Genomic DNA, 27,162 nt, shown 5'->3' with positions numbered 1-27,162 from the left:
TGAAGGGGGAAGTAAACCTAGGCAGAACTGAAAATAAAGGCACACCCATCATATTACCTAGATAAGAACGTTTTAACAGGTGTTGACTATCTGATAACTTCACAATTGAGTAAACAAATACTAAGATCATTTAACACCTGACCAAACAGCACTCCCAACACAGCTGACAACAGTAAGGCACAGTAATAAACATGATCTGGTGCAGTAGTGATAGATATTCCTGGCTGAAGAGTAACATACAACAGCAGAGGCACGGCTGATGAGGACAACCCCAGAGGCACTCAATGGACGTGTCAAGCGAAGCGATAATACAGATGCTCCAGAATTGATGGAAAGACGAAACAAACCAAAGTGAAGGAAAAATTAAGCCAAAAACTGAAAAATTAAACCAAAAAGACTAAAAAAAACATCCGAGAACTAAGCAAACAAAACAACAATAACAAAGAAGAAACCAAGAACAAAAGCTTGAGAATGGACTAAAGGTTAATTCAACACTATTCTAACCAAAAGGAAAAACTGAAACCAATAAAAACTATACCAGAAAATGTCATCCAATCCAAACAAAGGAAGTAAACCTATCCAAGACTGACAAAAATAGACAAATATACAAAACACTGCCTAACAATAACAACAATAACAATAAAAAAATGACGACAAAAAGTACATTATAAAAAAGTTGCAACAATGAAAATATATACAAAAACTGCATCATTTGAGTAAAGAATGCTATCAAATACAATAAATAAATTAACAGACCACCAACAGGATGGATAAACAGAATTACAGCCTATCATTATGAAAAAAATAAATAAATATATACAAAAAAATACAATTATATACAATACTTACAAAACACAAGCACACCACACAGAAACACACCCACAAACATAACTAAACTAAGCAACCAACATGAACACACACAAACAAAAGCATTCATACAACAAATACAAATACTAATCCTGTGAAAACAACACACACAACACAAACAAACCATACTAATAAAAAAAAAAACTCTCGCACTTTACACAAACAACAAGCACTATAGAATCCGCAGCCTAGGGAAAGTGACGCGCTGTTCTATCCACTTGGCGGCAGCAAGGAGGGCAGCGTCTTGACCCCAGGGAGCCATGAGTTGAAGGGCGAGAGGCAGGCCATCGTCATTCATTCCTACAGGCACACTGACAGCCCCCACTCCCGCCATGTTTGCCGACTGTGTGCATACGTCCTGCTTGGCTGTCTGAGTGCGGTTGTCTAGCAATCGGAAGGTGGAGTGTCTGTGGAAAGAATAAGAAGCTGTTTAACTCCTTTAGTACTGGGATACATTATTACCATGAGTTTTGGGTATGATTAAACAATTTTACTTACATATGAATAGGTCTATGGAGAAAGATTAATGGCTAGTTTTCACTATTTTAATCCCCACATAAGTTTCTGAAGCTGTAAAGAATCACCAAATAGTAAGCTGAATAAATATTAAAACATGTCATGGTACTGAAGGAGTTAAAGGTATTTTGTGAGGGAAGAAGTGATAGTGCCTGTTGAAGGATGACATAGGAAGGCATAGGGTTGGTGAATCTGTGGGGGAATGAAAATGGTGTTAGTATTTTTATAAGTGTGTTTGGGTGGAAATAGAGATGGCAGTGTCTGGTAAAGAATGAAAGGGTATCAAGAGGGAAAGAAGGGAGAGAGTAATTAGTAAAGAAATGAAGAAAAACGGCACTAATTAAATTATGTAAAAGTAATAAGTAGAGAGAAAGAAAAGAAAATGACAATGAATGATGAAAGAGTAACAGAAAGAAAACAACAAAAGTGACATTGAAAGAGTAACAAGTAGAGATGAAGGAAGTAAAAAACAAAAATATCACTCCTTAACAACAAAGACAAAACATGAAAGAGTAAAGTGTAGTTGTGTGTGAAGGAAGGCATAACAATCAAACCATTAATGCCATCCCTTCCCCATCACCCCATAAGAGACAAGGAAAGGACTCACTCAGGGGAAATAACCTTACATACCTTGCAGAGATGAAGAGAGAATAAAGAAAAGAAAAACTAAATACTACAGATTAAATTAATAACATTAAGAGTTACATAAAGACACACAGACATGAAGGGACTCACACAGGGAAATTAACCTTACATACCTTGCAGTGATGAAGAGAAAAATAGAATAAAGAGAGAAAAAGCAAAATGAAATACTACAGATTAAACGAATAACATTAAGAGTTACATAAAGACACAGACATGAAGGGACTCACTGAGGGGAAATAACCTTACATACCTTGCAGTGACAAAGAAAAAATTGAATAAAGAGAAAAGAAAAGCAAAATTAAACGCTACACAGACAAAACAAATAATATCAAGATTTACATAAAGAAACACACATGACGGGACTCACACTGGGAAATTAATCTTACGTACCTTGCAGTGACGAAGAAAATAGAATAAAGAGAGAAAAAAAGTAAAATTAAACACTACACATACAAAACGAATAACATTAAGAGTTACATAGACACACACAGACATGAAGGAACTCACTCATGAGAAAATGACCATACATACCTTGCAGTGAAGAAAAAAAAAAGAGAATCAAGAGAAAAGAAAAGCAAAATGAAACACTACATCAACAAAATGAATAATATTAAGAGTTACAGACACACACATGAAAATAGACCTGAGGGGTTACCATACCTGTGTGCTGGGGTGAGGGTGGTGGGGGTGAGAAGCAGCGACACACCACTACGCCACACCTCCTGGAAGTCTTGCCAGATGAGACGTCGCACCTGTGGAAGAGAGGAATGAGTGATTAAAATGATGGGAACACTAACTGGATGAGTGAAAATTAAAGAAGAGAGAGAGAGAGAGAGAGAGAGAGAGAGAGAGAGAGAGAGAGAGAGAGAGAGAGAGAGAGAGAGAGAGAGAGAGAGAGAGAGAGAGAGAGAGAGAGAGAGAGAGAGAGAGAGAAAGGACGTAAACTACAAACAACTACAAAATAAAACACACAGGAGGAAGGAAAGAAGCAAGGACAGTAGAACAAGTAAAAGGAATAATACAAACAAAAAACAGAATCCCTAGCACCAGACAAGCACCACAGAAGCACCTCACCTTCAGCGCCTGTTCAAAATACTTCTTCCGGTTCTCCTTCAGCAAAAAATAGTTCCCAGCAAGCACACGTCCCCTCACCACCTCATTGAATCCTGCGCGGCGTGTCAGGGCATACAGAGCCTCCATGGACTGCCCCACTGTCTCCCGGTGCCCGTACCCAACACCGGTATATCGTGTGAAGTTGGAAGCCACCTCACAAGTGTTCAAAATGCTGTAGCAGATGATGGACAGCTCTGTGTGTGGCATGGATACCTCACGGACCTGTAAATATATGTAAAGGCTTCAGTTCTTCTTTTCTTTTTTTTTCTTTTGTTAATGTAAGAAAGGAAATCTGGCATAGGGTAACAAAAGTGATAAACCAAAACGCCTCACATAGATGCCAGTCCCCCGAGCAGGTTCAAGAGTTAGCCACAAGGAATGGGATGTCTTGAAATCTTCTCCCACCTTTAATAGTTCAGGTCATAGGAAAATGGAAATACAGAAGCAGGCAGAGAGTTCCAGAGTGTACCAGGGATGAATGACTGAGAGTACTGGTTAACTCTTGCATTAGAGAGGTGGACAGAGTAGTGATGAATGACTGAGTACTACTTTCCAGCTCTTGATTTTTTTTTTTATTTATTTATTTTTCATTTATTTTATTAAAGTTAGACATTAGGACTAGTGGAATTAGACACTGTGTAGGTTTGATGATTTTCCCTACAACACTTTCTTCTTTCTCTCATCCCTGTTCTGTCCACCTCCCTAATGCAAGGGTCAACCAGTATTCTCAGTCATTCATCCCTATTCTGTCCACCTCTCTAATGCAATAGTTAACCAGTACTCTCAGTCATTCACCACTACTCTGTCCATCTCTCTAATGCAAGTGTTAACCAGTACTCTCAGTCATTTATCCTTTCTGTGTCCACCTCCCTAATGCAAGATTTAACCAGTACTCTCAATCATTCACATCTACTCTGTCCACCTTCCTAATGCAATTAGGAAGGTGGAACGGGAGGGGCTGGCCGGGGCTGGCGGGGGTAAGTGGGACGGGTCGGGGCGAGGCGTCAGGGATGTGTTGGTGTTACTGTTGTTGTTGTGTGTGTGTGTGTGTGTGTGTGTTATAACTTCACCACCACATCAATGCAAAAAAAGAATAAATAAATGTTATGATGTGTTTATGTTAGCATTCCCCCTCCTCCTCCTCCTCCTCTTCTTTCACCACCTCCTCCATCATTCCTATTGTTTAATTTTTTGTCAACTAAAGTCTAGTCAAGAGTGAAACCAGACCAAACAAGCTGCCACCTGGTAAACCCTTCCCCCTTCCTCTCTCTCACTATTTAAAATCCTACAGAAGTATGACATTTTTTTACACACTTATTGGTGGAAGCTGAAATTCCGGACATTTGAGGAATTTTCAAACCTCTCGGACGCAGATTTTGGCAATGTCCTAATGTATGTGTATGTGAGTTGTTGACCAATAGTATGGCTTCATACATGACGTCAAATTAGCTGTATGAAAGAGCTACAAAGGGGGAGCTGGGAAACAAGAACTGGAGGGATGTGTATATTAGGACAGTGCCTAGATTTTAACATATGAATTCTGGACATGTAAGGGAAAATTAGGACATATGGCAACCCTATGGCAACACCAGCACCCTCCACTACCACATACCTTAGCCCCGGCATCCTCCATCAAGTCTGCCACCTTTGTCCACGCCTTCACTACCTCCCCACTGGTCCCTGGCTGGTGGTATTCCTTGGGCAGCCCCACCACCACACCCTCCAGGCTTGGCACAGGTGGGAGCTGCAGAGTTTTGAAGTCACTCCAAACACTGGTCGAGTCCTGGTGGGTGAGTTAATGTTAGGTGAGAGGGAGAGAGAGAGAGAGAGAGAGAGAGAGAGAGAGGAGAGAGAGAGAGAGAGAGAGAGAGAGAGAGAGAGAGAGAGAGAGAGAGAGAGAGAGAGAGAGAGAGAGAGAGAGAGAGAGAGAGAGAGAGAGAGAGAGAGAGAGAGAGAGAGAGAGAGGTGAAAATATATGAAGAATGAGAAAAAACAAATAAAATGAAAAGCAAAAACAAAGAAAGACAAACACAAACACATAATCACAAACACCAAAAAATAAATAAAGAAAGAAAGAAAGAAAGAAAAAGAAAAGCAAAGACAAAGAAAGACAAACACAAACAAATAACAAACCAAACACCACAAAATAAACACTAAAGAATATAAAACTAAAAGGCAAAAAAGACAAAAAAAAAGACACAAACACATAACAAACCCAAACACCACAAAAAAAAAAAAAAAAATTAAAATTAAAAAAAAAAAAAGAAAGAGAATAGACAAACAGACAAAGAAAGACAAACAAACACATAATCACAAACGCCACAAAAAACACACCATGGGATCCTGGCCGGCCACAACAGAGAGGAGCGTTGCCACATCATCCACGTGGCGGCCAAACAATCCCGGCACATCCATGGAGTTCACCAGGCTGACCAGACCCCAGCGAGGCACCAGGCCGTACGAAGGCTTGAACCCCACCACCCCACAGTAGGAGGAGGGGTTACGAACGGAGCCCCCCGTGTCAGACCCCAGCGCCCTGAGAAGTGGTGTTAGGGTGTGTGGTGGTGAGTGTGGGTGTAGTAATGTTTGTATTCTTTTGATACTATTACATTTTTTTTTTATGTCTATAACTTTTACTTGATACTATTACACATATTTTCCTTTAATACCTATAACTTAATGTTTATAACTTTTGATACTATAACACATTTTTTCCTTAAATGTCTATAACTTCTATAACTTTCTAGACAATAATTTTAGTATTTTGCTAAGACAGGAAACAATTAGCAGCAGCAGAAGCCTTTTTATCAATGTAAGAGTGGAAAACAGGCCAAGGACAATAAAAACTTTTTCAAATAAAAGGCTCACTGAGGTGCCCTCAACAGGATCAAAATACTTAGGCTAAAGAATGGGATGTCTTGAAACCTTGAATTAATCCAGGGCATAGGTAGGTAGAAGCACAGAAGCAGACAGGGACAGTTCCAGAGTTTACCATAGAAAGTCTTTAGAAATGTGTGCAAGAAAGTAATATAAAAAAAAAACATAAAATAATATGTTCTTCGTACAAAGATAGGTGGCACTCACACAAAGGCTGTCCCTGTGGCCACAGACAAGGCACTGCCACCTGAGGAACCACCTGTCACCACCCAGTCATCATGCTCCAGGCCTGATGTCGGGTACCTGAAGGAAGAGAGAAGGTGAGAAGATACTGTACCACATGCTGTATGAGTAAAAAAAATCCATTGACACCATAATAAATAACATTAACCCTTTGAGTAGCATGACATGTTTCCATATTCATTCTGCTTACTATTTGATGATTTTATACAGCTTCAGAAACTTTTGTGGGGAGGATTTAAAACAGTGAAGACTAATCATTAATCTTCTGACCTCCAAAGACCCTTCCATATGTCAATAAAATTATCTAATCGTACACAAATCTCAAAGTTAAAAATGTGTACCAGTACTGAAGGGGTTAAATACCAACAAGAACATGAGTGAAAATTAATATAAAATGCAGTAAAGTATTAAAGATCTATGGAGAGCAAGAATTGGGTACGTCTTTTCAACATTCTTAGTCTCAGAGGAGAGTGAATTGAGGGAGGGTGAAATGAAGATGTCTATTCACCAGGACAGGAAGGAAAGAGGCAGGGACAGAGACAGGAGAGAAAGAGAGAAGGAGAAAAACAAGAGTGATAAGAGTGATAGAGGCAGGAAGGAACAAGAGGAATAACAGAAGCAAGGGCAGAGGTAGGAAGAGTGATTAAAGTGAAAGACGTAAAGATAGGGATATGGGAAGTGATAAAGATAAGGAGAAAAACAAGAGTGATAGAGGCAGGGAATAGAAAGATAAAGACAGAGAGAAGAGGAATGATAGAAGCAAGGCAAAGGGTAGGAAGAGTGATAAGAGAAATAGAGGCAGAGATAGTGGTATGAGAAAAACAAGAGTGACAGTGATAGAAGCAAGGACTAGAATGATAAAAGACAGAGAGAAGAGGAATGATAGAAGCAAGGGGAATGGTAGGAAGAATGACAAAAGCAAAGATAGGAATAAGGGAAGTGACAAAAGCAAAGACAGGGATACGGGGAGTGATAAAAAGCAAGGATAGAGACTAGATTGATAAAGATAAGAACAGGAGCAGAAAAAATATCCGACACACCAATTTACAACAAACAACCAAACACAAGCAAACACAACCAAACACATCAACACAACACTCACTTCTCCTCCGTTCCAGTCAGCTCGTATTGAATGCCAGACCGATAAACATTTCTAGAGCCCCCGAAGGAGGAGTCTATAGTGCCAGACCCCATGCCAAACTCATCCAGGTTCGTCTTGCCCACCAGCACGGCCCCGGCACTCAGCAGACGCTCTACCACTGTGGCGGAGTATGGCGGGATGTAGTGACGCAGCATGTTTGACCCGCAGGTGGTGGTGATGCCTTTGGTGCAGAAATTGTCCTTAATAGCCACTGGTATGCCGTCCAGTGGCCCCATCGGCTTGCCTTCTTCATATCTGTGGGAGGGATGGAGGTCTTGAGTCAAGGTGGTGGACTAGATGTTAGGTTAAGGAAGGTTATGTTATGCAGGTTGTGTGGTGTGGAAAACTAGGGTGAGTAAGATGTTAGGTAAGGGAAGGTTAAGTTATACTGGTCTTGAAGTGGTAGACTAGAGTGGTTAAGAGATACGTTAAGTTAGAGAAGGTGAAGCTAAGCAGGTTGTGAGAGGAGGTAGGCTAAGAGTGGTTAAGATGATGTAGTGTTAGGTTAGGGAAGGGAAGGTCTTGAGTTGAGGTGGTAGGCTAGAGAGGTTAAATATATGTTAAGTTGAGAAGGTGAAGCTATACAGGTTATTAGAGGTGGTAGACTAAGTGTGGTTAGGTTAGGTTAGGGAAGGTTAAGCTATATTTGTCTTGAGTTGAGGTGGTAGACTAGAGTGGTTAAGAGGATATGTTAAGTTTGAGAAGGTGAAGCTATGCAGCTTGTGAGAGGAGGTAGAGTACAAGTGGTTAAGATGATGTGTTAGGTAAGGGAAGGTTAAGTTATATTGGTCTTGGGTTGAGGTGGTAGACTGGGGTGGTTAAATTAAGGAAGATTATGTCAAGCAGGTTTTGAGAGGTGTGGAAAACAAAGGGTAGCTAAGATGTTGTAGTGCCAGGTTAGAGAAGGTTAAGTTGTGGTGGTTGTGTGATGTGTGGTACATTATAGTCTGTCTACTCTAAATTGGTTGCTGGGTTCAACACACACTGTATCTTACTGTTGATATAATTAACTTGATGTGACTAATACTTGTTTTATGTTGATCTACACAATTATCACAAGGGTAGCTTATGGTTTTCCTCAAATTCTAATAACCACACATTCCTCCAGGGCACCACTCAGACCCAGACCAAGAGCCACTTTAGAGTAGACGGTCTATAGGCATGGGTAGAAGTATATGTTAGGTTAGGGAAGATTAAATTATGGTGGCTATGAGAGGAAGTGTGGTATATAATGTAAGAGTAGGCAAGTTATATTTCAGAACAGGTTAAGTTACAGAATTATGTAAAAAGTAAACAAAGTAAAGAACAAAGACCATTTTGAGATATTCCTTTTCCTTTTTAGATTATCAGTTACGAGGCAACATTGCTTTAAAATTAGACTAGAAACCAATAATAACCGACACAAGCAAGCCTTCATACCTTCTCTTACATTATTTCATTCTGTTCCTTTCTAAGACATCAGTTACAAGACAACACTGCTCTAAAATAACACTAGAAATAATGACCCACACAAGCCGTCACCACCACCACCACCATTACCTGCGGTGTGCACGCTGGGCAGCCTCCCTAGCGGTGTCCTGTGTGGGGGTGATGAAGGGCCGCAGTGATGACACCACCGCCTGTCGCTTAATTGCCGCCTCACACACCTCCACCGCCGACACCACCTTCTGCACCAGGCCGGCCCTCACCTCACCCACGCCGGCCCCAAGGAGGTTCATGCTGAGAGACGCAGGGAAGAATGTGAGGTTAGGTCAGCAGAAGTGTTCAGAAAATGGTAAATCTTTATAATGCAGCCACATCAGATACAGGCACAGAGCTGAAATGTCAGTGGCCTTGCTATACACAGAGAGAAATTGTGTGGCAAGTGTGTAGTATGTTTGTAATGGACAGGGCTGTGCAGAGACCATTAGAGGGGCAGGGGCTCAAAAGTTTAAAAGGGGCATTTGAAGGGATTTGAAGTTCCGGGTTAGTTATATCATGACTTTCAGCTTCAATTTGGCGCCCCTTAAATGCTGCAAAAGGGCACTTCGGGCATCAAAGTTCAAAGGGGCAGGGGCTCAAGCCCCCTCCGCCCCACCTCTACATGGTCCTGGTAATGGAGACACTCAGGAGTGTGGCAGAAATTCAAGATTTTTCAAGTTCAGCAGTGTAATTTTTGGGGAGCTTCATAAGGTTTCTTAGCGTTGCTAGTCAGGTTAGGCTGGTTTGCTTTGGTTAGATCAGTTTAATTGAGTTGGATAAAATAAATTTGTTCTGAGAAAGACATATCAGCAGTGCGTGTTGACTAAACTAGGTTAGGTTAGGTTATTTCTGTGAAATGGATAAGTTTGAACAGGTTGGCTTGGGCAGCAGTGAGCAGCGATGGCAGGGAATATTCTCCAAAGCTGTAAGCCAAACTTTTGGAGAGTTACTTTGTTGTACTTTGTGATAAAAAATTATTGTCTTCTGGCACATTTCACTTTATTTTGCATTAATCTTTTTTTTTTTTTTCGTTTTCATGGCAGTGAAGTACTTTTTGACGGGACAGACCGTGTTTCAGGGGGAAAGGGAAAGGGAAAAAAAAATACTGATTTGCGACGGACACGAAGTGCTGATTCATTCACAACAGGTTCAAAACTACCAGAAAAAAAAAAAAGTTTCATCCTGAAGCGAGAGCATGATGAAAGACTAAATCTACGGAAGAACCAACATCACACCAGCAAACATGCAAATACACACCTATAAACAAATAAACAAGTAGACAATAAAAATAAAAGAAAACTATAACACTCAACCACCACCACCTTCAGTGCCTCCGTCAGCTGCCGTCACTGACTCACTGCAACACACACTGGTCAATAACACACACACACACACACACACACACACACACTTATGTCATCACTTTTCGCCCATTAACTAACACAACACCCCCTAATTACCCACCCAAAACGCGTACGGGGTAACAAGGAACCAGTGGTGTTGAAGTACAAGCCATAATGAACTGTAATAAGCAGAAAATGAGATGAAATGAAGCCACACACCTTTGATTGGGCCTCCCTTCGCCGGGTTGATGTGTTCGGCTGTGGTTGTGACTTCAGCTTCACTCTCGTAAATTTTTTTTTTTTCGTATGTCTATTCAAGGGTGTTATAAGAGAGGTAGGCAAGTTTTTTTTTTTTTTTTAGGGTTATTTAGCTGCAATGAACAAAAATCAACACGTACATGGTCAATAAAGTCATGTTTTAGAGGAACGGAAGAATTCACTTGTCATTTTAATAGTTAGTTGACCCGGCTTATATTCAGTTATGAGTTATTTGTACAGTTAATGGGGAGCTTTAAGGGGACATCAGATAGGTATATACACAGGATTGATCGGTGTACAGCCTATAGTTGTATTGTAAATGGGTTGGTAAGTTTAGATTTAATGGCTTACTGCAGCTTTCCTTGTACTCTTATACATGTATATGGAATGTCTTATCCTGTATTGATAGAAGTGGTTTCAGGTGATTATAAAAATGAAATATTTTGGCAGAGTGTTAAGTTTAAGTCAATTGTTCTCCAGAACACAATATTTACATGAAAGACAACGTGAAGTAACAATTTTTTTTTCATAAAATCATGAAAATTTTTATTGTTTTAGGGTTATTGACCTGAAATATAGACCAGTATAGTATGCGTTTACTATAAAAATATCTCATTGCTACACACAGGCAGACAGCCTCTACCATGTTCTTTTTCCTCACAGTGACACTATACCTAAGACACAGCTGATATTTTGTTTACGGTTATCTTAGTACCTTATCTAAGTCAATATAAACTCCAAACACTTACAAACTAACATATTTGAAATAGAAATTCTTAATGTCTATTAACTCCAGCAAGCGCCGCTGGTGTAGTGGTATCATGCAAGATTCCCATTCTTGCGACCCGGGTTCGATTCCCGGGCGGCGCACGTCTTTATGTGGTTTACTGATTTTTACCAGCATCCAGTGCGTTACGGTAGTCTCCAAACCTCATTCCAGCACCTCTCAGGTGTGATTCAAGTTCAATGTCGCCAGGAAAATGCCTTTCAGCTAAACTTGCCAAGCCAGCTTCGGTCTGGTGGCACCTACACTATAGTATGTGGATAATATAAAATAATGATAAATTAATTGATAGATAGTAGCAGCTCAAATATAGACAATAAAATGTGAAGTAATCAAGACGAGAGAAATATGTAGAAAAAAAAAAAATTCTGATGTTATGAAATCCTGCTGATGGCAGACTCCTTGCCGGGACCGGGCCTCGCCTAACTTTACCGCTCTCCCCCCCATCCCGAGGGGTAATCTGCTGACCAGGCCCGGGCTTCCCCTCCCTCCGCCCTCCCGTGGGGCAGCGCTATTAACAGCTGGCCCAGGCATATTTTTCCCGTATGGTCAGCCTTATCAGCATTACATATACAATAAAAGTAACAAACAGCTTATGGTTTAGTGCTTTATTATCAAGTTGACATAAGTTAAGGGCAGCAAAGTAATTAAGGCAACACACAGGTGACACACGCTCAGAATTATCCATCGCATTTAATATTTCACTACTGCACGGCGTGAACTGACGGAAGATGAAATGAAAGGAAAACTATCACACAGACAAATGGAATGGCGATGCTGACCGCCGCGTTTGTTTGTTTGACTTTAAGGATGTGTTGAAGGATGATAAACAACAGTGAAGTGTGTGTGTGTGTGTGTGTGTGTGTGTGTGTGTGTGTGTGTGTGTGTGTGTGTGTGTGTCAAAACACGGGTTGCAGCTAAGCTTAATTACAGTCACTGAATCCAGTAGAGGCAAACACCATTCTTGTGATTGATCAGAGAGACGCAGCAGATGGCAGAGGGTGGCGGGGTGGCAAGGTGACGTGTGTGGGGCAGTGAGATGGTTCAAGTGTCGAGGCGACTAGTGGAAGGTGAGGCCCGGCGCCCCCAGGGTGGTCTGCCACACCTGGTACCCCTGGGCCTCCAGTTCGCCCCGGCACTTGTCCACAGCCTCGGGGGCAGTGTCGCGCCCCAGCACCACCATGCCCAGGCCGCCGCCTCCCGCCCCGGTCAGCTTGGCGTGCAGGCCGTGAGCGGCGGCCACGCCTACCAGGCGCTCCAGGCTGGCGTGGGAGACGCCTAGGGAGGCAAGGAGGGCCTGGTTGATGTCCACCAGCTCGTGCAGGGCTGCGTAGGCCTCGTCCTGCTGCTGGGGGCTGGCGGCGCTGGACAGCTCTGACAGGGTCTGCAGCGCCCGCTCCGCCAGAGCGTCCATGGCGTCCAGCACGGGCTCCACCACCTCAGGCAGCCTGCTGCGCCGCGCTCCCACGGCTGCCACCAGCGCTTTGGTGCTGCGCGGTACCCTGGTGTTGACCAGCAACACCCGAAGTGGCGGCGCCCCCAGCGGCGAGCAGCAGCCTGCCTTGAAGCTCACCGCGCCGCCATAAGTGCAGATGGAATTGTCGATGCCCGAGGGCGTGCCGTGCACAATCTGCTCGCTCCTGAAGGCCCAACCGCTCACCTCCTTCAGGCTAAGGCCGCCGCTCACCTCCGCGCTGGGGACCGAGTCTGGGGCGGAGCCCCTCTCGGCCAAACGCAGCAGGGCGGCGGAGAGACACACGGCGTAGGCGGCGGAGCTGCCGAGGCCAGCCCCGGTGGGCAGCTGGCTGGTAACCCTGAGGGTGGCGGGCACAGGGCGAGGTAGGATGGCCAGATACAGCTGGAAGAAGGACAGCAGAGCCAAACCACGGGGCCCCCCTGGGGGGTCCTCAGGCAGCCCTAGAAAGTCCCGCACCTGTGCTACCTGTGCCTCAGTGAGGGGCGCAGCGCACTTCTCGCCGGGTCGTCCCAGCCTCTCCCACAGCGCCTCCACATCCTGCAGTGGCCACGCCTGCTGAATCTCCACCTCAGGCAGGTCCAGCTCGAGGCGCGCACCACCCGGCGTGAGGGTGAGCGTGGTACGCAGGTCCAGGCTGAGGGCCACGGCGCGCCGCCCGTACACCACGGAGTGCTCACCGTGCAGGATCACCTTGCCCGGGGCGCTCACACTCACCGCCTCCATTGCCGCCTGCTGCCCGCACCTGCTGCACCTGCTGCTGCTGTTGCTGCTGCTACTGGGTGATGCTGTGATTGTTACTGGTACGTGTTAGTGGTGATGCTGAGTTAATTGTTACAGGTGTTACTCTGCCGCTGCCTAGTGTCCCTCCCGCTGTTGCACCGTTACTGTTGTTGCTGCTGCTGCTGCTCCCACTGCTCAGGAGTGAGTGTTTTCATGGAGAAGGCGTGGATCTGCTTCAGCTCCTCTTGCAGCGCCGCGTTCACCAGCCTGCCACAAAACAACACGGTCACGTACATCTTACCATACACCCTACACACCTACACACCTGTCCTGTTGTCCCTGGCACACAATATTGTACGCAAAAAACACACGCACCCTTCTATACCTGTGTCCCTGCGCCTCCCTCACGCCCACCAGTCCTGCACACCTGTTGGTTACTGAGAGTGAGAGGAAAGCCAGGAAATGCACGGGAGAGAAGGGAGAGTTGCCTTTTATTTCCCTAATCCACGTGGTTTTCATATTACATCGTCTTAAGTGAACGAAAGGGATTGGTATTAACTTGTTGACGAAAGAAGAGGAGATGGGGTCGAGACGAAGATAAGGAAAAGGAGGAGGAGGAGGAGGAGGAGGAGGAGGAGGAGGAGGAGGAGGAGGAGGAGGAGGAGGAGGAGGAGGAGGAGGAGGAGGAGGAGGAGGAGGAAGAAGAGGAAGAGAAGGAGGAGGAGGAGGAGGAGGAGGAGGAGGAGGAGGAGGAGGAGGAGGACAGCTGGAGAACGGTTCCTGAGCGAATATTAATGAAAGAATGAGAGGAATGACCATCTTATAGCGGTATACAATTCCTAAAACCACTTCCGCAGCTAGGAGAAGAAGAGGATGAAGAAAATATGATGATGAAAGTGATAGAAGTAGTAGTAGTAGTAGTAGTAGTAGTAATGACAATAATAAACGACACATACAAAAGAAGGAAGACAAAACGGTTAAAAAGAAAAAAAAAAAAAAAAAAAAAGAAAAGGTGAAAATATAGATGCAAAAACACACACTCTCTCTCTCTCTCTCTCTCTCTCTCTCTCTCTCTCTCAATAAGGGGTGTGGCAAGGGCGTCTCCCAGGCATCACCCATTACAATAGCGCCCTCTGAACATAACAAGATTAACAACTGACTCCTGCAGGACATGATAACAGAGATAGGAGACCCACCCATCACTGTCTATTTCAGTATTTCCACCCCCCTCCACTGATAAGACAGACAGGCAGACAGACAGATAAGGATGCAGAAATAGAGACGGGGAAGACAGATGATGAAAGTAGTAGTAGTAGTAGTAGTAGTAGTAGTAGTAGTAGTAGTAGAAGAAGAAGAAGAAGAAGAAGAAGAAGAAGAAGAAGAAGAAGAAGAAGAAGAAGAAGAAGAAGAAGAAGAAGAAGAAGAAGAAGAAGAAGAAGAAGAGGGTGATGATGATGATGATAATGAAGAGGAAAGGAATAATAATAATAATAATAATAATAATAATAATAATAATAATAATAATAATAAGAAGAAGAAGAAGAAGAAGAAGAAGATGATGATGATGATGATAATGAAGAGGAAAGGAATAATAATAATAATAATAATAATAATAATAATAATAATAATAATAATAATAATAAGAAGAAGAAGAAGAAGAAGAAAAAGGAGGAGGAGGAGGAAGAGGAGGAACAAGAACAAGAAAAAAAAAACAATAAGAACAAGAACAACAAGAAAAACAAGATGATGAAAAAAAAAAAAACAAACAATGACGATAAAGACTGATAGCTTGTTGAAAGAAGAAATTAAAGTGTGGAGAACAGCTAGTATAGTAGTAGTAGTAGTAGTAGTAGTAGTAGTAGTAGTAGTTGTTGTTGTTGTTGTAGTACCTGTGCCGTTGTAACAGAGGTTTGCTGCAGAATTTCGGGGACACCACCACCACACTAAACTTGGCGCCACATCCATCACTCAGATCCTCCACACTCTGTTGACAAGATACAGGGCAGGGTTAGCTCTCTCTCTCTCTCCGATTTATGTTTCTATTTGCTTCATATTTTTCTTCATTAATTTATTTCAGCTTTCCTTTATTGTTTTAGTTGATAAGTTAATCTCTCTCTCTCTCTCTCTCTCTCTCTCATAGACGTGATAATTAAAATAAAACAGTTTGTTGGTCCTTTCTTTATTCATTTGAACTGTTTGGGTGTCACAATATTGTCTTCGTAGTTGTAGTAGTAGTAGTAGTAGTAGTAGTAGTAGTAGTAGTAGTAGTAGTAGTAGTAGTAGTAGTAGTAAAAAATAATAATAATAATATCTTACTTCCAAACAAAGTGAAATTTAATTACACTTAAGTTTTAACATAATTTCATTGTTTAAAGTACAAAATACAACTACTATTATCATCTAAGTGTCATGGAATGTTTGTATGAGAGAGAGAGAGAGAGAGAGAGAGAGAGAGAGAGAGAGAGAGAGAGAGAGAGAGAGAGAGAGAGAGAGAGAGAGAGAGAGAGAGAGTCATCTACATCACTATCTACTTCAATTCAACTGTGCATCATAAACAACACAAAATTAACAGTAAATTCTTCCCTTACACTTCACTAATTAACCAGCTTGAATAAACTAAACATACAAAGAGGAATGTTTCAAGTTTAATCCTATTGGCACCACAAACACAAGTCTAACTAAAGCACAAGTGAATCAAGACTGTGGGAGCAATCTTGAATCAAATGAATAAGTCAAAGGAATGTCTTCAATTTCATAACAGCAATACAAATCGTGCTAAAGTAGAAATGAAAACTTTATCTTGGGTAGAACTTAAAATTACAGTACGTATATTTAATGTTGCATAAATTTTGTTGCTGTATTTCCAACTTCCTATGACTTGACTTAATTTCAAAGGGAGGTTTCAAGACATGTATCCCTTTTTTTTCCTTGGCTAACTCTCTCAGACTTGCAAGGAAACTGGCAACAAAGTAGGTCCTTTTTTTTTTTTCCATTTTATGTTCTCCTTGGTCACCTTCCCTCTCTTACATTAAAAAAACCCCACTTAGTATAGCAAAAGTTAACAATACAAAAGGATGTTCTCAGACTTGCAATAACACACATTTAAGTAAACCTGAAATAAAAAATAAAATAAAAAAAATAATAAATGAAATGGCTTAACAATCTTAGATAATCTCAAATCCAAGAAATCTTTACATTTTTTCATGCTTGCACCAACACACACATTTCTCTACAGTGGAAATTAACATGAAAAATAACACATGGTAATAGTGATGGACTTAGAGTGGCATTAATAAAGCTACACCAAGTACCATTAACTTAAACATCACCAAAGATCAGAACCAAAACATTTTGCCAATTATAACACCAGAGATAAGAACCAAACAATTAACATCCACTTCACTAACACCAAAATTAAGAACCAGAAAAGCAAATAACACCAAAAGATACGAACCAAACCATTTCACCAATCATAACACCAGAGCCATTAACACCAAACCCACTTCACTAACACCAAAACTATGAACCAGAAAAGTAAATAACACTCAAAGTAAGAACCACAAATGTCCTCAGCTGAATAACACAAGTCACGATTCCACTCAGCTGTAAAAATCAGTAGAAAAATAATACTCAACTAAATAATATTCATACAAAGTTAAGTTTTTATGCATAAATGCGATGCATGAACCTAAAAATTCTTAAACAGCAAAATAATCTTAATACAAGGTTCAAGATCCCATTTGGAGCTGTAATATTAGTAGAAAACAATAAGTCACAGCTCTAAATATCCAAACCAAACTTAATTCATCTTAACACACACAAAAGTCAAAGATTCACAGCTATAACATTACAAACTACCCTTAAGTCACCTGTATCTGTCAAAAAAGTAAATAAATAAAAAAATACAATTGGAATGAGCAAAAAATGTACTAAAACTTAACTTGTATTCCTTATAAATGCTTAATTTATACCATCACTTGCAGTCTTCCAAATTATTCTCCTCATGAACCAAAACTCTTGTCCTGACCAGCACACTAAAATGAAGGAGGGAAAGAGGGAGAGGGAAGGAAGAGAGAAAGATGGTAGGGGAGAGGAATGGAAGATGGAAGGAAGGAAAGATGAAAAAAAAAGAAAGAAAGGAAAAGGATAGGTAATAGAAAAGGAAGATAGAAGGAAGGAAGGAAGGAAAGATAAAAGAAAAAGAAAAGAAAGGAAAAGGTAGATGAAAGGAAAGGAAGGAAGGAAGGAAGGAGAGAGAGAGAGAGAGAGAGAGAGAGAGAGAGAGAGAGAGAGAGAGAGAGAGAGAGAGAGAGAGAGAGAGAGAGAGAGAGAGAGAGAGAGAGAGAGAGAGAGAGAGAGAGAGAGAGAGAGAGAGAGAGACTTAATAACCTAACATAGCAATCCACAAACCCTTAAAAAAATCAATCCTCTCTTCAAAAACAATACAAAAAACACTTATTTCTTTTATTCACCAAAAACACACAAAAGAACATGAAAAAATAGACCAGAATTGATGGCATAGATTGTAGTTTATCTTCAGCGCATTCTGTCACTAGAGAGTTGGTTGACAGTATCTTGTTCCTCTTCTCTCTGTGTCTTATCTCCAAGTGTTTATCTCTCGAGTGCAGATCCCCTCCGTCAGACACTTTGCTCCCTCCAAGGCCTTCAGTCTCTCTCTACGGCTAGTTTTGAAGGTTACACAGATGGTTCAAGGTTTCTTTTAAGTGTGTTTCTTTAGTTTTCTTTAGTTTTTTCCTATTAATGGTGTTTTTTTTTTTTTATTACTAAATTCATACATACACTCTTGAAAATCCCAACAACTTCAACTGGAGCTTGTTAAACTATCACTCAAATCATGAAAACTTCTAATATTCTCTAATAAAGTCAGCTAAAAAATCCAGTAATTTTCCATAGCACCTATTAAACTACCACTGGAAACACAAAAACGTCCTTGACAGACCTCAATAATTTCCAGTAAAGTTGTTAAAACCACTAAATCCATGAAAATACCCTTGAAAACCCTCATAACTTCCACAAGAACCTGTTAAAAGTAGTCAGCAAAGACACTGAGATGCTTGCAAACACAACCCCATCACATAAATTAGGAACAAGAGTCACTATTCATCCTTTTGATCTTAGTTGGATTTAACTTTGCGCTGTTGCTTGTTATTGCTGGCGTTGGCAGTGTGAGTGTTGTTGCTTGAGGCACTGTTGTACTTGATGGTAAACTGGCAGTAATGGAAGTAGAGGCAGAAGAAGATATAGTGGCCACAGCAGTAGATAGCCAGCAGGACAGGGAAGAGGTCTGGCAGCTTGGGAGGAGGTGGCACTAGTACAGCAGCCCCTCCAAGTAACATAAGGCCAGCAAGGGACAGAAAATAGGTCCTCCTCATCCATACCCACAGGGACGTCTTCCTAGCCACCTTCTGTGTCCCCGGCAGGAGGTAGTAGTGAGTGAGGGCCACAAAGGCAACAGTGAGGCCCAGGAGGGGAACCGTGAGGCCATCCTTGATCATGAGAGGAAGGAGGCTGACCGTGGAGACAGTGAGGAACCAGGCGGCCATGAAAGGCTCCTCGGACACCAGCATGCAGGCGGGGATGGCAGCCAGCAGGATGGTTTTCTCGTGAACATGGTAGCTGAGGAGGAAGAACACGAGGGAGGCGTTGAGGAGGGCGTAGCGGAAGTGCCTGGGTGTGGGGCGGGCAAACAGATGCAGTGAGGAAGGCAGCATGCAGACCACGGTGGACAGCAGGCAGATGAGGGCCATGTTCTTGTTGTCCACCAGCGCCTTGACCTTCACCACCACGGACAGGCTACACCACACGCTGGCCACCTTGTCCTCAAACAGGCCACGCTCAAAGGGGAAGAGGCGGTGCACAGCCTGGGCCAGCACAGTGGCATCGGAGGCGAAGGGCAGCCACACCACCGTGAAGGTCGTCACCACACAGAACCCGAGCTTGATCAGCTTCCACATGAACCCCAGGATGCCACCTTGCCTGAAGCACACACCCAGCAGGTAGAAGAAGAAGGGCAGGGCATGGTACAGCTCCATCTGCTTGTAGTTCAGAGCCAGGCAGAACAGCACTGTCCCCAGACAGTCCCTGTTTGAAGACAGTGCTGCCACAGCCAGGACAAACAGGCCGAGGGACACGGCGTTGTACTGAAAGTGTCCGTGGTCCACCAGGTACAGGCCGGGGTAAAGCAGCAGGCACACAAACTCCTGCCGGCCAGCGCGCCACTTGCCCAGCACCTGCATCATGCAGTAAGCAGCGGGGAAGAACAGCAGCAGGTCGGCCAGCAAAACGGTGTACCGCATGAACAGCTTGTGTGCGTCACTCTCGTAGCCACGTGACTCATGCAGAGCCACAAAGCGCGGATCCAGTTTGCGCGCTGCCACACCACACAGATAGCTGTGGTAGGCAGTGAGGGGCGGATAGTCCAGGCCCCAGTACTGCAGGTCATTGTCCGTGGTGTTGGCATACCACTCCGCCAGGGGCAGGTTCACTGTCACCTCCTGCCAGTGCCGCTGTGCCTCGTAGTCGCCATACATGGGTGGCTTGCCCTGGCCAGAGTACGGGTGCAGGGACACACACCAACGCACCAGGATGGCCGCCAGGGACACCATGGCAGTGTTGGACACCTTGTTCAGCATGTTAGCTGTGTTGGCCTAATGTCCTTGTTGTGCTTTACTAACATTCACCAGCACACACCTACAGTTCCCACATACACACACACACACTCACTACAGTGTGCACTGGTGGAGTGGCTTCACCTTCAGGTGTTGGTGGGGTCTCTCAGTGTCCTGTTTCCTTTGCATAGACTTTCATGGACAGTTGGAAGTGTTAACGGTAGTTTCAGCACACTTAAAGTCACTCTCATTGACCATCTCCTTCCTGACACACACTTGTCATGGGTTTTGTTAGCAGTCTTCAGTGTCACTCAGACTCATGAAGTTTTCACTCTTATCCTCTTCTTCCTAGCAACACAAACACAAGTTCTCAGAAACTTTTTGTACCCACTCAAGTGTTTCCCTTATCTTATCAGCTATAGTGTGTTGTTTCTTGCTCTACTTTCCTCCCAAGACAAGCTTTCTCACAGATGACACTAAGATAAGGAAACTTTTCACCACACAATGCTATACATGCAAGACTCAAGAATACTGTATGTGTGTATACTATCGTTTCCTCAAAAGACAGTCATTATAGAAAAATATCTATTGTCCATCTTTCACATACACAAAATACACAACTTTTATATAAATCATATCCAATAGAAATTAAAGAGAAACAACATCCTCATCTCATTCCTAGGACAACTCTACACACACACACAAACATACACAGCTTCAACAAAACCAAACAAAACAAAGTGCTAGTCAGTCTTGGGGCTAGCCAGGGCCATGTTGGGTAGGCAGGACAGTCACAAGCAGGCCAGGGAGGCAGACAAGGGCATGGTGCTGTGTTGGGATGGCTGTGGCTGCTGTTTCTGGTCTCTCACCCCCCTCAATGCTCCAACTCAGCCTAGAAATAAACACACTGGTTACCTACAGTTAATGCTCACCCACCCATGCCTTATAAAGCAGACATATATACCAATTACTATAAATGCAGAACTGAGCGGTTTATTTCCATGTAGTTTTTCATCTAATCCATTTCTATAAGTAATTTAACCCTTTCCAAGTTAGCCACCCATGCCTCACACAGCACACCTCATTATGATGGCAAGTACTCATTATGTTTAGATAAAAAAAATGGCATGTGATCCAATCCTAACAATTATGAATAATTTTTTTTATCCTTCTTAAGTTTTAATGTCTTTTTCTTATCTTTCATACACTGACATTAATTTCTTTCCTCTTAATCCTACTTTTATTCATTCATTTATTTATCCCTTTGCTACTGTCCCTGCATTCCCTTCCTGTCTGCCTTCACCTCTCACTCCTCTTCTGCACAAGGCAGGACAGAGTGCCAGAAACAGCAACCAAAGCAATCACTACAATACAATATACCTAAATTGCTGGTTTATTCACCTTTTCATTCCTTTACATTTTTACTCTTATTTTTTTCATATTTCTGACATTATTTTTCATATATTCTACAAGTTATTTTTTACATTTCACTGTTTTAACTCCATCACATTTTTAAGTTTAATTATTTCACATATCAAACTTTTCAACTCCTTCAAATTATTGTAAACTTTAATTATTCTACATACTTAACATATCAACTCTTTCATATCAGACAAAATGAGACACACATTTACAAATATGGATACTGAGGTCAAAGTGGAGCCATACCCTTGCCAGCCCTGAGGTCACACAGCCACACCATAGACACAACACTCACCACACAGCACACAACACACAACATTCACAACACAACACAACACTCACCACATGCGTGGCCTCAAGGTCTGCAGTGAGCTTGTTCTTGATGTATTCCTCAGTGTATGTCGTCATCCCTCAGATAATTCAAAGCTGTGGGGGAAGAACACAACCATTAGTCATCACACACACACACACACACACACACACACACACACACACACGTTTAAAAATATAGTTTCCCGCAAAAATGTGTTGAGACTTGGAGCAGTTTAAGTGAAGAAATGGTGTCAGATACGAGTGTGCAGTTTTAAAGAAAAATTGGATAGGTGTAGATATGGAGACGGGGCCACACGAGCGTAAAACCCTCTGTAAAACTACAACTAGGTAAATACACACACACAGTACTCTCTCTCTCTCATAAATGTAATGGTGCGAGATGGAGGTTACAAGATCTATGCCATTATGCTCACAGCCACAGTAACAAATGGTCGGGAGTCGCTATTCCTCCCACACCACCTCAATTGCATCAAGTTGACAATTTTAAAGTACAAAGGCAAGAGAGTTCCAAGACTCAATATTCAAAAGGCAAGGCGTTCAAAGAGTACGTGACGTGTGGCAGCTGGGCGCCCTCCCGCAGCCTGCCCGCCCTAGCACCCCTCCTCACACACCACACACCGCTCACACACCTTCAGTATACACCACCACAGCGAACACACACGCCCTTCACTACTGCTAGGATGAACAGCGGCTGTGTACGTGTATGAGAGGCTTAGAACACTGGCAGCCACTCACTCACCGGTGTCGTGTTGGTGGCCGCCTCGCTGTGTACGTCGCTTACTGCCAGTGCCACTCACTCACACAGCAGCACGCGGCGCCAGGCAGAACACGGCTGCCTTCACGGGGAAACTATTTTCTTTTAAGACATCTCCCTGGTGCTACTTATCACCAGGTAAACAAACAGCAGCTACGTGTGGTTTCTAAGTTTTCCAGGATTTACAGCTAAGTTCTGAGAGGGTCCAAGGAAGCAGAGGGGCGTATGCTGAGAGTGGTGAGGCAGCCGAATGTGAGTGCTGAGTGGTGCTTGATGTTGGTGCGGGGACGCCACGCCGCTAGTCACCAGGTGAGCCATTGAGCTAACTCTGGTAGTTAAGGTGACTTCTTGGGCTAGGTAAAGAAGGATAACGTATCAGTGGTAATAACCGCATTATAAAGATAACTCCTCTTACATTGAAAAAAAAAAAAAAATTGAATATTGCTAGGAAACCATCAAGATTACCCAAGGATAATGAACCATAGGGGTAACTAAGGCAATAGAGGGTAACTATGACATTTAGGAACACACGTGAGGGTAGCTGGGGGAACCACAGTGATAACTATGATAGCAGGATAACCATGGCAATTAGTAATAAATTAGGGATTACCAAGACAATCTTAAAGGTAACTGGTAAGTGGGATGGTAAAAATTTAGAATAACTCCTTCTCACATAACTCTGCCTTCTTCCTTTTCTTAATCTCTATCCTCAACAAGCTTGGGTGTTTGGTGGGAAGTAGAGCTTAGGGTGGTCAAGTCAAATGAGGGCAACTTCACACTTTTTTTTTTTTTTTTATGAAGTCTAAGGATGAGATGCCATATTTTGAAAACGGGAGAAATTTTGACTCATTTTTTTTTTTTTTTTCAGGCAAGAGCATTATTGACAATGGGACCAAAAAGACAGAAAACCACAAAAGAAAACCATGTGATGTTGTGTGGCACCCCTGAGGACAGCAGCAGCACACAGCAGCACACAGCACACACTCCTGCACCAACCAGCCTCAGTCCCTCCTCTGTCACTAAGGAATATCTAGAGAACAGCACACCACCTCTCACAGCTGCACAGATGGAACATTCTTGTGCAGCCAGTAGTGTTAGAGAGAGACTACAAACCACAGCACAGACAGAACAGCCCCATGCAGCCTTTACTCGCATCCCAGAACCACAAGCCACAGTAGAACAAAGAGAACAGCCTCCCACAGCCTCCACCATCACCCACAGCTCACATCCCACAGCAGAGCATACAGAACAGCCCCCTCCATCCTTCCCTGCCTCTCAGACCTCTATCGCTACTCAGTATTTGGACATAGAGAGGAGGCTGTGTGGGAAGCTGGTGTCCTTACCTTATGGAGAGGCAGTGCAGTATGTGTACAACCCTGTGGACTATGCCTGGGAGATCCACCGAGACTTTGTGGTTAAATTCTGTCGAGGGAGAAAGAAAGTGCTGCTGTTAGGAATGAACCCGGGGCCGTGGGGCATGGGGCAGACTGGGGTTAGTGCTGCGTGTGTGTTAGCGTAGTAGTATTTGTGTTTAGGAATTATACTTTGTCATTTCACACACATACACATAAATAAATACAAATGAAACATGAATATATAAGGTTTCCATCATTTGTCGCATAACATTCTGGTTTTAGATGATACTGATGTAACATTCTTCATCGGAGAGTTTGGATTAGGTTAAGCTAGATTTTGCATACACATAAAAAAAACAATCATAAAACAAACCCTGAAAATATATATACAAAAAAAACCCTACTTTCTTAGCATCTCTTTACCTAGAATATAGAAATCTAGTGACAAATAATCAAAGTAATCAGCTAAAATATTACCTCTAGATTAGGTCAGGTCACACAGCCAACACCACCCTAAGCCTTCCTCCCCCCACCAGGTTCCCTTCGGCCACGTGGGATATGCTAAGGAGTGGCTGGGAGTGACAGGGAGGGTGACACGGCCAGCCCAGGAGCACCCCAAGCGGCCAGTGACGGGCTTAGACTGTGGCAGGAATGAGGTGAAGGGCTGCTGTAGTTGTCAATTAGGTCTCTGTCTCTGTCTCTCTCTCTCGTTCAGTAATTGCATAGTATCTTCTTCCCTGCCAACTCTCTTTGCTCTGTTTGGGGACTGGTATCTAAGTGGACCTTTTTGTTTAATCTTTTGCAGTTTTCCTCTTGCATAAAAAAGTTATCAATCTTTCATCTGTGTTGTGTGGCAGGTGAGTGGTGATCGCATGTGGGGACTTCTGAAGGAGCTGAGTGGCACCCCAGACGTCCTCTTCACCCACGTCTTCATCCACAACTACTGCCCTCTTTTCTTTCTCAAGGCCTCAGCAAAGAACGTCACTCCACCAGAACTGAAGGTGAGATGCTGCCACACTCAGTTGTACACTAGAAAGATAAAGTTGATGGTCTCTTTTCTGTGTACATTCAAATTTATCTTCTTTCTCGTGTTCATGTAAATTAGTCCCTCTCATTCCATGCAAGTTGCCTTCCTACTTGTGTGTCATTTAAATTGTCTTTCTTTTTCTTGTGCATCGTTCAAATTATCCTTTCTTGTCTGTATGCAGATTCTTTATTTCTTTCTTTGTGTGTCATTTAAATTATCTTTCATTTCTCTTGTGTTTCCATCCAAATTTTTCTTCTTTCTTGTGTATCTTTGTAAAATATTCAAATTAATCCTTTCTTCAACATGTCTACATTTTTTAGCACCCAGAATACTGACAAAGAAGAATGATAGGAGTAAGAACACCAGCAGGTACTGACTTCCCATTCCTTCTGCAGGTGAAACAACGCGCTGCCCTGGAGGAGGAGTGTGACCGGGCCCTGGTGGAGGTATTGCGTCTGCTGGAGGTGCAGTGTGTGGTGGGAGTGGGGAAGTACGCCACAGATCGCACTAAGGTGGCTCTCCGGCAGGCTGGTATTGAGGATGTGCAGGTGTGTGTGTGTGTGTGTGTGTGTGTGTGTGTGTGTAATTCACTGTTTGATCTGCTGCAGTCTCTGACGAGACAGCCAGACGTTACCCTACGGAACGAGCTCAGAGCTCATTGTTTCCGATCTTCCGATAGGCCTGAGACCAAGCACACACCACACACCAGGACAACAAGGTCACAACTCCTCGATTTACATCCCGTACCTACTCACTGCTAGGTGAACAGGGGCTACACGTGAAAGGAGACACACCCAAATATCTCCACCCGGCCGGGGAATCGAACCCTCCTCTGGCTTGTGAAGCCAGCGCTCTAACCACTGAGCTACCGTGTGTGTGTGTGTGTGTGTGTGGGTTGTATCTTCATGTTTATCCTTTGTTTGTCTTCTCTCATTCTCCCATTAGCAAGTTTATTATTTATCTTTCTGTTGACTGATGTGTTTATCTGTCTAATATTCTCCCTTTTCCTCCTCTACGTATTATCTCCAGGTTGCCTCTTGTTTTTCCCTCTCATTTCTTCCTCTACACACTGTTTCAAAGTCCTAAGATATTTATTTATTTTTTCCTCGTCCATGTAGAATCTCCAGGTTTTCTCGTGTTTTTTTTTTTTTTTTTTTTTTTTTTTCTCTCCACTCATAATCTTCAGGATTTCTCATGCATTTATCCTTCTTTTTTCTTTCTCCATACACTTTTCTTCTTTTTTTCCTGCTCTACACACAATTTCCTATTTTCCTCATATTTTTTTCATTTATTTATTTATTTTATTTTTCTCATGTCTCCTCCACCCACCATCTTCCTTTTGTCACTCTTCTTACAGCCCTAATTGCTTCATCTTCCATGCTCGTCTTTGTCAGTGTGCAACAACTTGATATATAAACTTCAAAAGATTAAAGAGACTTATGAACACAGATTATAGGTACAGGCACTGCCACATGTTGGCCTGATGGATTCCTACAGCTTCCCTTATTTTTCTATGCCTTGTAATGATAGACAATTCCTCATCCATTTAGCCATCTGAATTAAGAATCTCTCATAATGTTTGGAAATTCCTTATCTACTTTTATAGACACATGAATTAAAGGTGATTTTTAGCACATAACAATTCCTTATGCAGTTGCCATCATCAACACAGACACATAAATTAATGGTCCCTTTCTTCCGCAGGTGAGCACTTTAATGCATCCAAGCCCAGTCAATCCAGCAGCTAACAAAGGCTGGAGGGACATCGCCATTAGGCAGCTCACAGAAAACAGACTCCTTCATTACTTCCAGCCACATCCCACTGTTGCTTGAAGGCCTCAACGCTGCACCCAGTCACTGATACCCTGTCAAGTGGGCTGAGAGAGGCAGAGAGAGGCAGTGCAATAAGACATAACTCAGGGAAGATTGTATAGAATGATGGCAAAAAAGTATAGTGATAGACTGTACCACTACAAGTAAACAGTATCAGGAAATGTATAGAGACAGTGCAATAAGTCTGAACTCAGGAAGGATACAAGGGTGACAGTGAGAGAGGAGTGGTCTATGAAATTCCACTACTCAAGAAAAACACTGCATGCAAATAGTAGCTAGAAGAGGGAGAAAAGATAGTTTGAGACATTCCACTATCACGTACAAACAGTAGCAGAAGTAGTGAGAGAAGACAGTCATACAAATA

General features: G+C 42.8%; 4 protein-coding genes and 1 non-coding gene across 9 annotated transcripts in view; 2 read left to right on the top strand and 3 right to left on the bottom strand.

Annotated features, from left to right (window-relative positions):
- Window positions 1-195: 195 nt before the first annotated feature.
- LOC123513314 (glutamyl-tRNA(Gln) amidotransferase subunit A, mitochondrial-like) lies at window positions 196-13,785 on the bottom strand. 3 transcript variants are annotated; one of them, XM_045270431.1, is made up of 9 exons: window positions 13,771-13,785; window positions 8,942-9,121; window positions 7,364-7,657; window positions 6,226-6,321; window positions 5,476-5,677; window positions 4,754-4,924; window positions 3,103-3,363; window positions 2,689-2,780; window positions 196-1,274 (listed from the first exon to the last, which is right to left on the bottom strand). In XM_045270431.1, the coding sequence occupies exons 2-9, from the start codon at window positions 9,118-9,120 to the stop codon at window positions 1,040-1,042; spliced, it is 1,530 nt and encodes a 509-aa protein (XP_045126366.1). In that variant the 5' UTR covers window position 9,121; window positions 13,771-13,785; the 3' UTR covers window positions 196-1,039. The 3 variants fall into 3 exon arrangements, with proteins under 3 accessions (XP_045126366.1, XP_045126357.1, XP_045126374.1); XM_045270422.1 differs by lacking the exon at window positions 13,771-13,785 and adding an exon at window positions 10,426-10,578; XM_045270439.1 differs by lacking the exon at window positions 13,771-13,785 and adding an exon at window positions 10,186-10,245.
- On the top strand, window positions 11,264-11,334 carry Trnag-ccc. The gene has a single exon. It is a non-coding gene; the product is annotated as a tRNA-Gly (tRNA).
- LOC123513348 (mevalonate kinase-like) lies at window positions 11,842-13,988 on the bottom strand. 2 transcript variants are annotated; one of them, XM_045270492.1, is made up of 2 exons: window positions 13,831-13,988; window positions 11,842-13,712 (listed from the first exon to the last, which is right to left on the bottom strand). In XM_045270492.1, the coding sequence occupies exon 2, from the start codon at window positions 13,446-13,448 to the stop codon at window positions 12,309-12,311; it is 1,140 nt and encodes a 379-aa protein (XP_045126427.1). In that variant the 5' UTR covers window positions 13,449-13,712; window positions 13,831-13,988; the 3' UTR covers window positions 11,842-12,308. The 2 variants fall into 2 exon arrangements, with proteins under 2 accessions (XP_045126427.1, XP_045126422.1); XM_045270487.1 differs by having other exon boundaries at window positions 13,821-13,965.
- A 3,907-nt stretch (window positions 13,989-17,895) lies between these two features.
- On the bottom strand, window positions 17,896-20,098 carry LOC123513329 (dolichyl pyrophosphate Man9GlcNAc2 alpha-1,3-glucosyltransferase-like). Its single transcript, XM_045270452.1, has one exon. It carries the CDS (start codon window positions 20,096-20,098, stop codon window positions 18,581-18,583), a length of 1,518 nt encoding a protein of 505 aa, XP_045126387.1. The 3' UTR covers window positions 17,896-18,580.
- An 862-nt stretch (window positions 20,099-20,960) lies between these two features.
- The window catches only part of LOC123513337 (single-strand selective monofunctional uracil DNA glycosylase-like), a 7,108-nt gene continuing 906 nt past the window's right edge, over window positions 20,961-27,162 (top strand). Inside the window, exons 1-6 of one of the 2 annotated variants that reach the window (XM_045270465.1) lie at window positions 20,961-22,721; window positions 23,452-24,075; window positions 24,475-24,594; window positions 24,796-24,939; window positions 25,361-25,513; window positions 26,670-27,162. The exon at window positions 26,670-27,162 is cut by the window's right edge and continues 5 nt beyond it. In XM_045270465.1, the coding sequence (XP_045126400.1) occupies window positions 22,533-22,721; window positions 23,452-24,075; window positions 24,475-24,594; window positions 24,796-24,939; window positions 25,361-25,513; window positions 26,670-26,798 (1,359 nt within the window). In that variant the 5' untranslated portion in view covers window positions 20,961-22,532 and the 3' untranslated portion in view covers window positions 26,799-27,162. Of the gene's footprint in view, window positions 22,722-22,754; window positions 22,893-23,451; window positions 24,076-24,474; window positions 24,595-24,795; window positions 24,940-25,360; window positions 25,514-26,669 lie in introns of those variants that run through there. The other variant, XM_045270474.1, reaches the window with a different exon arrangement.

The sequence above is a fragment of the Portunus trituberculatus genome, chromosome 5 (genome assembly GCF_017591435.1).
Source record: "Portunus trituberculatus isolate SZX2019 chromosome 5, ASM1759143v1, whole genome shotgun sequence".
Lineage (NCBI taxonomy): Eukaryota > Metazoa > Arthropoda > Malacostraca > Decapoda > Portunidae > Portunus > Portunus trituberculatus.
This window is presented reverse-complemented; position numbering and strand designations above follow the sequence as displayed.